Source organism: Peromyscus maniculatus, chromosome 5, assembly GCF_049852395.1.
Source record: "Peromyscus maniculatus bairdii isolate BWxNUB_F1_BW_parent chromosome 5, HU_Pman_BW_mat_3.1, whole genome shotgun sequence".
Classification (NCBI taxonomy): domain Eukaryota; kingdom Metazoa; phylum Chordata; class Mammalia; order Rodentia; family Cricetidae; genus Peromyscus; species Peromyscus maniculatus.
In genome coordinates this window covers 39,081,752-39,096,666 of record NC_134856.1, presented here as the reverse complement: position 1 = coordinate 39,096,666, position 14,915 = coordinate 39,081,752, and the positions used below count along the sequence as shown (strand labels likewise).

The window sequence follows — 14,915 nt, the reverse complement described above, 5'->3', positions numbered from 1 at the left end:
CCCATTATCTAGGGAAGCCCATTTCCTCATTGATGCTTTTAAACTAGTTTCTAAGGAAAAACTGAGAGCACAAGGCCTTATTTCTGACCTGTTCCCTGAGGTAAGTTACAGACAGTAATACTGACACCATTAAAAAAAAAAAAACCTGACCCTCTCCATCCCCCCCAAAAGAAACCTTGGTAAGGCATGTACACCAAGCTGTCACACAGAGCAAGAAAGAGAAAAAACATGGGACAGCTAGCCAGGTAGTGGTGGCGGAGGCACTCACCTTTAATCCCAGCACTTAGGAAGCAGAGGTAGGTGGATCTGGATCTCTGTGAGTTCAAGGCCAGCCTGGTCTAGAGAGAGAGAGTTCCAGGACAGGCAGGAATACACACGGAGAAACCGTGTCTCAAAAATCCAAAAAAAAGGGAAAAGAAAAGAAATAAGGGACAGCTAAGAATAGGAAAAGCCATGAACAGATTCAAACTCCTCCTATCCCCATCCTTTATGTTTACTTATCTCTCAGAACCAAATAAGTGATGAAATTATTTTTTCAAAAGGTGTGATGCCTCACACCTTCCCTACTCCCAAAAGAGCAAAACATAGCACTCAGGTATTAGTAACCATACAGGTAATGCAGCGCCCACACCTCCCTCCACTCAGGCCCGGCCCTCCCCGTACTTACATACGCAGGCGGCAGCAAGGAGACGGCAGGCAGCATATGGAGGGTCACAGGTGGGGAAGGAGGGCTTGATGATATAGTTGGCGAAGGTGATGGCGATGATGGCCTGACTGGTGGGCTCCACAATTAAAAGTGAGACCCACAGGCGGATAAAGGCAATGAAGCCCCCAAAGGCCTCTAGGATATAAGCATAGCTGGCCCCTGACTTGGTGATGGTGGTTCCCAGTTCCGCATAACAAAGGGCGCCCACAACAGAGAAGAGCCCACCAATGACCCACACAATTAGTGACAGCCCATAGGAAGCAGTATATTTGAGAACACCCTTGGGGGAGACAAAGATCCCTGAGCCGATCATGTTGCCCACCACCAAGCTGACCCCGTTCAGCAAGGAGATCTCCTTCTTCAGCTGCATAGTCTCTGGAGACCCTTGAGATGGTGAGCTAGCATCTTCTTTTGCTGTGTGCTGGTTGGCCTTGGGGAGAAGATGATAGGTGGGTGTGGGAATCCCAATCTCCCTGGCTTCCATGGTAAATGGTTCCTGTACACCTGTGTTTTTTGTGGCCTGGCAAAGAAAACAAGTGAGTCAAGTCTAGGGCAGGAGCTAGTGTGACTCTGGCTTAGTTAACACCTGCCTGTCAGACAGATTTCCCTGCCCACCATCTGCTTAGGCAGAGCATGCAACACACAACACAACAGGCCTGTTTCAGTTTCAATCTCAGACACAGGGAATTGGAGGTAGGCAGTATCAAATGCTTCTAAGAAAGACATCGTGTGTGCTCAGCCCCAATCTAATGACAGCTTCCAACAAGAGATCTGACTTACTAAGCAAAGAGGCCAGCAAAACTGTATTTATCCACAGTAGATTCTCCCTAGTTTTGCTCACTTCCATTTGTTCGTTTGTTTGAGACAAGGTCTGCCTATGTAGCCCTGGCTGTCCTGTAACTCACTATGTAGATCAAGCTGACCTTGAACTCAAGTGCTAGAATTAAAGGCATGTGCTACCACATCCAGCTTCTTCCTCCATTTACAGCCTAAAACTCAAACCTGTCATTCATAAAAAACCAGAGTCCCTGTAACAGATACATGGCACTTCCTAGCCTGAAAGACTAGTGAGACCCTAGTGAGAGACTAGAAAGACCATACCAGATAATCCTGCCACTTAGCTCTATATAGACAGGAATTTCTTTTTCTATCTTTTTTTTTTTTTTTAAATGTACACTGGGGTTTTGCCTGCATGTATGTCTGTGTGAGGATGCCAGGTCCTCTGGAACTGGAGTTACAGATAGTTATAAATTGCCATGTAGGTGTTGGGAATTGAACCAGGGTCCTTTGGAAGAAATGGTGCTCTTAACCACTGAGCCATCTCTCCAGCCCTGTAAATAGAGATTTCTACAGGCATTCAACTACATGTGAAAAATCTGCAGTTACATGGAAAGAAGGTTAAGAAGATGCTAAGAGAAGAGTTATAGCATCACTAATACAGAGCTTTGTGCAGTGGCACACAAATGTAACCCAAGCACTCAGAAGATTGAGGCAAGATCAGGAAAATCCTGAGTCCCACATGGTGGCGCACGCCTTTAATCCCTGCACTTGAGAGGCAGGGGCAGGCCGATCTCTGAGTTCGAGGCCAGCCTGATCTATATAGAGTAAGTTCCATGACAGCAAGGACTACACAGTGAAATCTTGTCTCAAAAAATGAAAATAAAATAAACCACATATCCAAATACCACGTGTATACAGCCTCACTCCTCATATTACTGCTGGCTGATCCAATGGTCGTCTTTTCTCAATAATCCAAGAGATTACAAGATGATATGAGAGAAGGAAAAAGGGACATCCAGGGGCACCCTAACTTGTTATGATTGTGTAGCTTGGTGTTCTTTGTGAACTCCCAACAAGGGAAGTGGGGGTGCCTCTTGACTCTTTTGCCTGCACTTGGGACCGGTTTCCTCCTACTGGGTTGCCACCTTTAGCTATGATGATAAGGGTTAGTGACCAGTCTTATTGTATCTTGTTAAGCCATGTTCAGTGGATAGCCCCGGGAGGCCTGTTTTTTTGTCTTTTTGTTTTGTTTTGTTTTGTTTTGTTTTGTTTTGTTTTTAAGGGAAACAGGAGTTGGTCTGGGGATGAGGGACTAGGCAGAGTGGAGGAGAGGGGAAACTGCAGTCAGGATGCAATGTATGAGAGAAGAATAAAAGTTAAAAAAAAAAAAAAGAATGGAATCAGTACTTCAGCTTTCTAAAATCCTCTCCTAATACAGCTAGGCAGAGTGGCACAGACATGTACTTCCAGTACTTGGGAGGTTGAGGCAGTGGGGATCACAGGTTCAGAGTCAGCACTGACAACATAATGAGACCCTGTCCTAAAAAAAAAGTTGGGGAGGCGCTGAAGGAAAAAAGAACAAAAATAAAACAAAATGTCTATACCAGAGCCTGCTTCACAGGGCTAAAAGCAAAGGAACCCAAGATTATTTGAGTGTGCAAACTTCTCAGGGAAAACTCATACCTCCACAGACTCCACCCAAAACTCTTGTTTGACTTGTCCCAGTGTGTTCCAAGAGTCTGGACCTAGGCTTGTCCGGGACATGAGAAGAGTAGAGTCAGCCTACCTCTACTTTAATAAGACTAGACTTTCAGAACACTTCTCATTCTTGGCACTAAGCTCTATGCAGGTTTTCCTATGCAAGCATGTGGAAGCATATTTGTTTCACATGTCTGTCAAGTGAGTCCAGGTTTCCATGGGAACAAATCCAGTAAATAGCTAAGAGTCTACACTCATGTAAGAGTGAGGTACAAAGAGACTTTCAGGGTCTAGATATTCAACATACAGATAGGCAGAAAAGCCTGGCCCTAGAGACTACTCCAGCTTCTATTCCATCATAATTTAGATGAGAGTGAAGGTTACCGGGTACCCTTTTTGTACTTGTACAACTTGGCACTAATGTGTCTGATGTGGCTTTATTCAGTGTGTCTGGATACACTAGACAAACTCCCCAGTGGCTTGTTCTGGGAAAATGTGCTACAATCAGTCACAGTCCCAGAACACCTCTTGCCTAGAACAGCTGTCCCAGCACCTAGCAGTTTAGGAAGAAGAAAGCTCTTTTCTTCATTCAGTAGCCAGCTCCAATTATCACTATGAGCCTGTTTTTGCTAAGTTAATTAAAACCCCTATCTCTTTTAACGCAAAAGCAAAATTGTGAAATAACTGCAGCAAACTCCCTGAGGACAGATGGCTAAATTCCTGGCTTGCTTGGCCACAAAACCCAAGACCATTCCTTACCTTTCCTCTAAATCTAATTCCCATCTCACATTCCTCTAGAAAACCTGCCAAGCACCTCATCCGCTAGAATTGTATGTAAAGGCAGCAATGAACAAAATCAATAAGGGTATGGATCATTTCCTCAGAACAGAACAGTGTGATGTGGCAGAATGGAAATAAGACAGACGTGAGATCAGAAATCTCATAGTCAGAGGCCTGAATTCACCAGCTAGCTGTACCTCAGCATTCTCTGAACTTCAGCTGTTCTTTCCAAAAGCCTCACTGACCTTCTGTTAAGTATTACACTAAACAATATAAAACTCTTCAATAAAATATAAAGGCTTCAGCCAGACAGATGGCTCAGTGGTTAAAGACACGTGTCACCAAGCCTGATGACCTAATTTTGACCCCCACAACCCACATGGTAGAGAGAACAAACTACGACAAGTTGTCTCTGACCTTTACACACATGCATTCATGTGCACACACAAATAATAAAAGGATGGGCCAGAGTATGATAAAATTGGGCCAGATTCTTGAGAAAGATTAGGAGATAATTTATACACAATCTCAAAAACCAAAAGAGAAAAGTAACAGCAAAAAATCCTTTGTGTCTCTGATTCCACACCTTTGACCCCAGCACTCAGGAGACAGGGGCAGATGGATCTCAGTGAATTTGAGGCCAGCCTGGTCTACAAAGCGAGTTCCAGGACAGCCAGGACTATTACACAGAGAAACCCTATCTTGGAAAAAAAAAAAAAATCCTTTGTGTCTGAGAAAGGGACAGGAAATTCTGGTCAAAACCACTATGAAGTACAACATCTGTGCCGGGCAAAATAACCCGGAAAGATCAATCCCACCCAGACACAAGGAAACTGAGGCTGAACCAGAACAAAAAGAGCGCCTCTCTGCACCCCGACTAGGAGTCTGCACCCAGAAAAAGCAACAGCAGTATGACAACCAGAGTGTAGCAAACTATACACCGAGAAGGGCAGAAGCTGAGAGTAGAACAGAAACTGAGAAAAAGTCTTCCCTATAGCAAAGCAAACCAACCCTAGGCACAAAGAAACACCAGAGGAATTTGAAGGCAAGGTTACCTAAAGCACCATAGCAACAACAAAACCCCTATGCAATTCTTCTGTATAATTGGCTCAAACTCTTCTACCAACAACCTTGCAAAAGTCATGCCTATTTTTCAGAATAAAAATTATACACCCCAAACTTCTCCTGTTCTACAAACTATGGCAATCACTAACAAATTATAAATTAAAAAAAAAAAAACTACTATCAAGAGGCAAGGTATTCAACATGACCAGACTTAGAAAGGAACCATATATTAGAAACATCAAATAGACTGTTTAAAATAACTATGATGGGAGGGCGGGGGTCAGATGCAACCAGTTGCTTGTGGTCCTGGCTGCTTAGGGCCCTGAGACAAGGAGGATCACTTAAGCCCAGAAGTTCAAGACTAGTCTGTACAACACTGCAATACTTCATCTCAAAAAAAAAAAAAAAAAAAAAAAAAGAGCAAGAGCAAAAAGTAAAGGGTTAGTGGGGGCTGAGGAGACAGCTCTATGCTTCCTGTATAATCATGAGAGACACTTTCTCAAAAACATAAGGTGGCTAGACATAGTGGCTAGTAGCCTTTAGTCCTGGCACTCAGGTGGCAGATTAAGTACCAGGCCAGCCAATACTTAGAGTCTCTTTCTCAAAAAACAAAACAAAACCCACAAAATGACTACTGACTTCTACACAAACACACATATGTATACGCACAAAAAGCAAAACATATAACTACAATGAGTCTAGGACTATAGCTCAGTATTTGGGAGCTTGCAGAGTCTGCATGAGACCCTGGGTTCAATCCTAGACCTGCCAAAAAGTAACAATAAAATAACTGTGATTAAGATATTAAAGGCTCTAATGAAAAAGCTCAACAGTAAGAGGAACAAAGGTAGAAAACTATGAGAAATATATAAAAGCTATAGGACATCAGTATCAAATGATCTGAAGTAAGCAGAGGGAAGGAGACTATTTTAAATTTATTTAGACTGTAAATGAAGCCTGAAGCAAAAATTGCAGAAATGTTGTGTGGGTTTATAGCACAAAGGAAAAAAATGCCTGACAATACTATCATAAAGAACAGGAGACAAGCCGGGCAGTAGTGGCGCACGCCTTTAATCCCAACAGAGCCAGGCAGATCTTTGTCGATTTGAGGCCAACCTGGTCTAGAGAGAGTTCCAGGACAGGCACCAAAACTACACAGAGAAACCCTGTCTTGGAAAAAAAAAAAGGGTGACAAAAATTGGGAGAATATTGTTATAAAGTTCTTACACTATAGTGAAGGAATATATTATTTAAGGGTAGACTGTAATTAAAGACTCATAAGGCTAAAGTATAGCTCAGTGGTAGAGAACTTGCCAAACGTATAATTATGGCCCTATATCCTGGAGGCCAGTAAAAGTATTTACACTGTAAAATTAGAGCAACAATAAAAAATATTAAAGAGGTATAAGTAATAAGCCAACAGTAGAGAGCTGGGTGTGATTACACATGTCTATATACCAGGCTGGCCCCAAACTTGCAGCAATCTTCCTGCCTCTGCAGGAGTCCTGAGACTGGGACTACAGGTATTCATCAAGTCTATCTAAAACAGCAGATTTTAATCAAGTTATATAACTATTTAATATAAAAGATCTAAATACACTAAGCAAAAGATACCGTTAATAGTGTTAGATTGACTACAAAGCAAATCCCAATATGCAAACTATAGGAAATCACTTTCTTTCTTTCTTTCTTTCTTTCTTTCTTTCTTTCTTTCTTTCTTTCTTTCTTTCTATCTATCTATCTATTTATCTATTTTTATTTATTTATTTATTTATTTATTTATTTATTTATTTAAGCTGAGGACGGAACCCAGGATAACTGTAACTCCAGTTCCAGGGGAACTAACACCTTCACACCAAAGAACATAAAATAAAGTTAAATAAATTATTTTTTAAAAGTCTTCCTTTTAAAAAATAACAAACATAAGCATAAATCGAAAGAAAGCTGAGAGCCCAGCACAGCTGTACATCCCTATAATCCTAAAAGCTAGAGAGACTAAGGTAGGAAGATAACAAACTAAAGGATTCCCTTAACCACATAGAGAGACTTGCACAAGTCTGATGACCAAGTTCAATCCCCAGAATCCATGAAAAGGCCAGATGCTCGTCTGTAACCCCAGCACTGGATGGCCAGATGGGAGGCTGAGATAGGTGAACCAGCAGGAAGGTTGTGGGCTAGATAGCCTTGGAGTATGCTAACAGTAACAATCAGCAAGAGAGATTTTACCTCAACAAGGTGGAAGGTGAGAACCAACTCCCTAAAGTTGTCCTCTGACCTCCATATGCATCCATGGCTCTAATATGCCCACACTCACATACACATAAAAAAAATAAATAAATAAATGGAGGGCCTGGAGAGATGGCTCAGCAGTTAAGAGCACTGGCTGCTAAGACCCAGGTTCAATTCCCAGCACCCACATGGCAGCTCACAACTGTAATTCCAGTTCCAGGGGATCTGGCACTCTCACAGAGACATACATGCAAGCAAAACACCAATGCACATAAAAATAAATCTTTAAAAAATGGAATTTTAAAAGTATATATAAATAAAACAATGCAAAAAGATGCTTTTGTTAATAGCCGTTCAAAAAAAAATACACACACATAAACATACATATATGGGTTTTTTTTTTCCTTTTGAGAAAATGTCTCACTCTGAATCAGAAGCCAAGCTGTCCTAGAACACATTATTTAGACCAGACATTCTCTGTCATTGTGCTTGTTTTTCAGGTAAAAGCTGATGAAAGAAGATAATGACAAAAAAGTTACCGTGACTACAGTAATAGTTTTTAATTCATTTGCATTATCTGTCCCACCCCCAGAGACCTGCAGGCCTTCTGAAACAGTGAGAGGAAAACTGCTGGTTTAAGGGGCCCATCTTAAGCCAATATTAAGCCTGGTATTAGAAGTAGGTTATCAAAATTCTACCAGATCACCTACTGAGTTGACTGCCTTCAATTTTTGTACAATCGTTAAAAATACATAGCGACTAGTCTCAGCCTCTAACATGCTGACACCTCTAAAATCACTGTTTTCAACAATTTCTATAAATCATTCAGTGTATCCCCAAAAGATCTACCATGAAAAGAAAGAATGTTACACCCTACATGGGAAGACACACCCCTGGGGCTGAGAGTGTGACTGAATAGGTAGAGTGCATATTTAGCAGAGCTGAGGCTTGAGACCCTGGGCTGAAACCCCAGCACTAATAAAAAAAGAAAAAACACAGCAGTTTTTGTTTTTGTTTTCTTTTTTTGGCTTTTCAAGACAAGGTTTCTCTGTGTATCCTTAGCTGGCCTGGAACTCACAGAGAGTGGCCTGCTTCTGCCTCCAAAGTGTTGGGATTAAAGGCGTGAACTACCGCCCTGCAGCTAAACACAGCAGTTTCTAACAGGATTTCATCCTATTTTCCAGAATCCTGCAGCAGGTAGTAAAGTTTACCAGATCCCTAAAATTTCTTCAAGAAAATTTAACAAGGAAACTATCATATGCAATTTTTAAGAAAAAAGTAAATTAATGTACAAAAATCACAGTTATAAATACATTTATTGTAACTTCTTTTTTTCAATTAACAAAAATTATGTTTATCTTATGGAGAATATCAAGTAACTGAGATACAATTTACCTCTCGATCACAATGGATAAGATACTCTGACTCCTACCAGGCATGGTGGTCCATTGCCTTTAATCCCAGCACTAGAAGCAGGTGTGTGAGTTTGGGGCCAGCCTGATCTACAGAGTGAGTTCCAGGACAGCCAGGGCTACACAAAGAAATCTTGTCTTGAAAAACAAAAACAAAACAAAACAAAAACAAACAAAAAAACACACATAAAATAGAGCTAGGCATCATAGCTCAGGCTTATAATCCCAGCACTTGAGAAGTTAAAAGTCATCCTCATCTACAAAGAGTTTGAGGCCAGCCTGAGCTACATTGAAATCCAGTCTTGAAAAAAAATTAAAGACATAAATACATAATTTATTTACAAAACAAACTATATGTGTTGTGATATTTCATAACACTATCATTTTGTTTGTTTGTTCTCTTTTCTTTTATTGAGACAGGGTTTGTCTGTGTAATCCTGGCTGTCCAGGAACACTCTCTGGAGACCAAGCTGGCCTTTGAAGCCTTTTTATTAGCATCATATTCACAAAGTATGCAAATAACAGATTCCTTTTTTATAAGTCACCAAAAACAATAAATAAATAAATAAATAAATAAATAAATGGGAAAAAAATGAACAGAGTGATAACACCTGTCATGAAATAAGTGAAAATTCACAAGTTTTTTAAGTTGTTTCATCACAAATGAGTCAGGTACCAAGAAGAAAATAAATGCTTACAGTAAGGGTTAATTCCACTTCTCTGTTTTGGCCATTCAATCTCTGTAACAAAGAATAAGTTCTTAGTTACTAATCAAAAAAAAATTAACTTATAGAAAGCATCAGGATGATATTTCCTCCTGCAAAATCTAAATTTTACAAACCCATTAAAGGCAGCCTTCAATTGAACTCTACCACATAGAGGGTATGACAGACAAGATGAGCCCAAATTTAGTGTCCGAAAACTACCCTCAAGTCACTAGGGAGCTACCGCTCCAGCGTCCCAGGTTCTAAGAGCATCATTTACATCTCCACATTCTAGACATTACAGCAAGAATGCATAAAAATCAGGAAATTTCCTCTATCGAGATACTCCAAGATCAGTCACATAACTGGTACATACATTTGGTCAAAAAAAAAAAAAATAGTCCACAGCCAAATAAAGGAAGGGGGTGAAGGGGGCGGGGGGAATCCAGCTTAAGGTTTTCTTTTTGTCTTTGTCTGCCTTCCTGCCTTTTCCTCTCTTGTTTGAGGAACTAGAGATGAGACTCAGAGCTTTCCCCCAAAGTAAGGAGGAAAGTACTGTCCGAGGCACTACGTCCCCATCACGATTGTGATTTTTCTTTACATTTGCCAAGAAAGGAAAGCCAAATATAACTCAATATAAACAGCCTAAGACCAAAGTCGGGGAGCAAAAGCCATCTGTATGAAACCACAACGGAACCTTAACCCAGCAGGTAGCCTGGGCAGCTTCCTGACTGGCCTCACCAGGTAAAGAAGTAAAAATGACCCCAGGAAGCGACTGCAGGCTTCAGATCGGCTCCCGCTAAGTCTTCAAATCCCACAGCAGCTCTCAAAAACAAGGTGCCAACCAGCTGAGCATCCCACTACACAGCCTGTTAAGATTAGCTGCCCAAAACTGAGCGGTCCCCCACCACCACCAACAGCAGAGACTGAATTCTTTCCCACCCACAGCCCCCTGTTCACGATTGGTCCCCCATGACTTGTTAAATTAGATGTTGATTTCTATTTATACTGACCCATTACACAACACGGTGAGCAGCCTTTGGGCTTTAGCGCTCGGTGCAGAATTTTCAGAATGCTTCACAAACATGTCTTGACATTTGTGACACGAGATGGTCAAACGAGATGAGAAAATATGGAGACACTCCAAAGCGCCACACCAAGAGCACCGTGTTCCCTCCCATACGCCAATTCCTCGGCCCTCTAGGTCCCAACACGAGCCAGAGGTTTCAACAGCCCCGAGAAACTGCATTCCTGCGTTCACACACCCGCCCGGCAATCTCGGCCCTCCGCGCTGGCGGTCTCTCTCCCACCAGCTTCCAGCTCGCGGTCTCTCGGCTCCCGGGGATCACTCGGGCTCAGGCGGTCACGGGCTGCGCAGGACCCCGTCTTTCCGTCTCTCCACCCTCCGTCTCCCTCACACGCAACCCTCCTTCACCGTCTCCGTCTCTCTCAGGGTCGCACACACTCTCGAGTTACCCTCCCACCCACAGTTCTTCTCCTCACACTCTGGGTTTTTTCCGTCACACACACACACACACACACACACACACACACACACACACACACACACACACACGCAGGGTCTCCCTCACACTCGCTGTCTCGCAGTTTTCTCTTTCACACACACACACTTAGGGTCTTGCACACTCACAAAACCACCCAGGCTCTTTCACACACGAGCGAGCGAGCGAGCGCGCGCGCGCACGCCCCCCTCACACCGCGGTCGGCTCCCGGCTCCACGCTCCCGGCGTCCTCCTCTCGGCCGCCGCGTCCCTCCCGCGCCCTCCGCCCCACGCGGTTTCCGGCCCGCATCCAGCCCGCGGCGACGGCGGCCGAGCAGAGCGTTCGGTGGCGGCCCGGACGGCCCGGACCGAACCGGAACCGGCCCCGGACGGAACCAGAGGCAGCCTCTCACCTCCTGGCTCCCACCAGTGAGCTCCCCGGGTCGCCGCGCCGCCAGGATGCTCGGTCGCGCTGCCGCCCCGGCAGCCGCTCAAGCCCCGCCCACGCCACGTCACTCGCACCGGATCGCGACAGCGCGCGCCGCCTGGGGACCCGGCTCGGAGCGGGGGCCTCCGGCGGCGTGGCTTCCGGGCACCAGAGCACGCCGGGGCCCGAGGCGATCTGCGTGCCGTTAGGAGCAGCCTCCAGGCGCGGACTGGGACTGGGGTCCGGTGACCCACCCCCTGGGATGGCCACTCCCGGACTCTGCACGCAGTCACTTTTGAAGCCCGTGGGGATGCCGCCGCGTGGAGCTCTAGAGGGTCCCCACGCTCCGTTTCCTTCTTGGCTGTAGGTGGGGGCTCCACATCCAATGGGACCTCCGCCAGTTCACACAAAGACCGCTGGACCGCCTCCCCGTGGGGCTGCCAGCCTTCAGCCTATGGAATCGAGGGAGAAATGCACACCCAGGACCTGTGCTCTGCCATGCAGTTGACTCACTTCGACCCTGGGAGGCACAGCCACTTCTAGCTCCCTTAGCCACCCAGGGCTTTGTCCTGATCTCGCCCAACCCTGCTGACACCCTTCTCGGGGAAGCGGCAGCCTCCTGCCCTCTTCTCTCGCTCTGGTTGCTCCTCCTCTGTCTCCCTTTGGGTTATCTTCTTCTTTGCTAGCGCGGGCGCTCAGGCTTAGACCTCCTGCTTTTATATTCCACTGGACCCTCTAACCGACCTGTCTGGTAGGAATAAATATATTCCAAAGAGACAGTTGTGCTCTCCTCCTAGGCTATCGGACTTTTTTAAAAAATGGACCCCAAGAAACCACTATTTCCTCCAGGAATTTCCTGCTAGGAGAGGAAGTGCCTGAAGCATCCAAAGGAGGGACTTACCTCTGGCAGAAAGATTTACAACTGATCCGATGGACCTTCAAAGAGAGACTTGGAATTCACAAGCGACTACATCTGGTTTCCGAACTTCTTGTTTAAGATTTAAACCCTATCCTGGGAGCAGAAGAGATGACTCAGTAGTTAAGATCACTGGCAGAGGGAAGGAGTTTTAATTCCCAGCACCCACGTGATGTAAAACCACCCGTAACCCTAATTCTTGGGGATCCAAGCACGCCTGTGTTACATATGCACGCAGGAAAGCAAAAACATACATAAAGTAAAATAAATCTTAAAAAAAAATTAGCAGGGCTTAGTGACACCTGGCTTTAATCTGAGCCCCCCCAGGCAGAGGCAGGTGGATCTCTAAATTCAAGGTCAGCCAAGGTTACACAGACATCCCCACCCACCCACATCTCAAAACAAAAGCAAAGAATAAAAAAATTTAACACCACCCCCACCCCACCCCCACCCCCACCCCCGGGAAATGGAGCAAGTCTTTAATCTCAGCGTTTGGGGGGTAGAGACCTCTGTGTATTCCAGGCCAGCCTGATCTACTGAGTTCCAATTACACAGAGAAAACCTATCCTGAAAAATGTAAATAAATAAATCCTATCTTCATATCAGGATCCCCAAAAACCAGGCTTGGGGGAGTCACTGAATCTCTTTGTCCCTCTTCCCAAAGTGAATTTATTCACATTGAATAAATCTTCTTCTGCTTTTCACTATTAATTTGGCTCCATTTATCAGTTTATTGAGTATGTGTGGCTAAACTAGTTGGTTGGGGAACATGCTGTACCCCAAAATGTGGTACCATGATCTCGTCCAAGATTCACCACACTCTGCTTCCCAGGCATTTTTAGCCAGGTGTCCTGGTTCAGGCACTCAAACCCTTACTCCCATTCACTCCATGGGGAATCTAGAAATGAACAGCATCTGAACATCTCTCTTCCCAATCCACATGCCAATCCCCAGCCAGCTGTCCAACACGCAGCACCTGCCACACACACTCCATGCCCCACCCAAAATTACTTAAAATATTATGATCTTGGTGGGGGGGGGGGGTTACATGTTTGTTTTGTAAACTGATTTTGAAATTCTACAAAGTGTGCACTTTTGTAACGTGATTGGGCTGTTCTAAGTGCAAAATTTGCAATGACTGGGCTGGAGAGATGGCTGAAGGGTTAAAAGCGCTGGCTGCTCTTCTGGAGGTCCTGAGTTCAATTCCCAGCAACCACATGGCGGCTCACAACCATCTGTAATGAGATCGGATGCCTTCCCTCTTCTGGTGTGCAGGGATACATGCAGATAGAGCACTCATATATATAAAATACATAAATAAATCTTAAAAAAAAAAACTCTCCTAAAACCTTCCTTTCTGCTCCCTGATAAATGAAAATGAAGACATGACCACTCCTAGGTATGGCTGAAGAGGTTTTTATTGTAGATACAAGGGAGGGCACAGCCAGAGGGATCTGGAAGACTCTGGACTGAACATGGCCAGCAAAATAGACCCGGCCATGAAAGGAGAGGGAGTGGGGGGGGGGAGCAAGAGAGAGAGGGAAACAGAGCAAGACAGATGGGCAAAGAGACGAGCTGAGGACTAAGAGGCCAAGAGAGCACATAGCCAAAATGGCTGAGTTTATACATAAAGAGAAGCTGAGGGGAGGACAGCAGCTCAGGGGCTGGAGGGGTTCAGGGCAGGGGACAAGGAGGGTGGTGAGAAGTGCTGAGGTGCCAGGACTCCTGATTGGGAGGAACAGGTTCTGGGAGAGCCTGGCAGTCAGTGTCTGATTGGATATGTCAAAAGGCATCTCAGTTAGCCATTTGTCCCGAGCTGAGACTTAACACCTATAGGATGACAGTCCTTGAGGGACCCTTGTTGGTGCCATCCCTTTTTGTATCCTCTGCTTAGAACCCTAGAAAGGCCTCTGATGCAGGCTCAAGAGGGCCCTGAGATGGATTGTTGGGTGTATGGAGTTTATTAAAAGTCATTGGGTTGGGGTTTAGCTCAGTGGTAGAGCGCTTGCCTAGCAAGTGCAAGGCCCTGGATTTGGTCCTCAGCTCCCACAAAAAAAAAAAAAAAAAAAAAAAAGAGTCATTAACACATGGACAACACAGACAGACAGACAGACAACAGCATGGCAGGGACTCTGAGGAGAGTTCAGGCTCCAGCATCAAGAAAGAGCATGGTAGAATGTCTAAAGAAATCAACAGGTGATCTCTTGCACCACTCTGAGGATGAGGGAGGTTTCCCAGCACGAGCCTGCAGCCAGACCCTCGGATACCCAGGCAAGAGGCAGGGTAGAGGGTGGGGAGCAGGATATGAGGGCACCATTACTCCTTGATGTAAACTCCCCGCCCCATGTTACCTAGAGCTCCACAGACAAGGTGTCAGGACAACACCTGTTGGCGTTGGGGTATGTGTACTATAGGTATTGAAGCCTGGGCAGCAGCTGGATCCCCTTACATCCTTACACACCTCTGGAAGTGTTTAAGTGAATCTGCATATATTTAGGTCAGTTGAGCTTGATCCAACACTCCCTCCATTCAGGGACAGCCACCCATTTGTCCTTGCAGTAGCTGCACAGAGAAACCTTCTGACTTTCATCCAGATCTCTGGCTTTGCTGTCTCACATTCACATATAAAGCTCATCAGCTGAGAGCTCACAATGTATAAGACACAGGATCAGATGTTTTCCAACATCAGCATGCAT

General features: G+C 44.8%; 1 protein-coding gene across 6 annotated transcripts in view; it reads right to left on the bottom strand.

Annotated features, from left to right (window-relative positions):
* Positions 1-12,281, bottom strand: part of Slc7a6 (solute carrier family 7 member 6) — a 32,413-nt gene extending 20,132 nt beyond the window's left edge. Inside the window, exons 1-3 of one of the 6 annotated variants that reach the window (XM_042277618.2) lie at positions 12,205-12,281; positions 9,369-9,410; positions 668-1,226 (exon numbers count right to left, since the gene is read on the bottom strand). In XM_042277618.2, coding sequence (XP_042133552.1) covers positions 668-1,190 — 523 coding nt within the window. In that variant the 5' untranslated portion in view covers positions 1,191-1,226; positions 9,369-9,410; positions 12,205-12,281. Of the gene's footprint in view, positions 1-667; positions 1,227-9,368; positions 9,411-10,387; positions 11,111-11,289; positions 11,712-12,204 lie in introns of those variants that run through there. The other 5 variants (XM_006986842.4, XM_042277617.2, XM_016005381.3 and 2 more) reach the window with 5 other exon arrangements.
* Between the last annotated feature and the right edge of the window lie 2,634 nt (positions 12,282-14,915).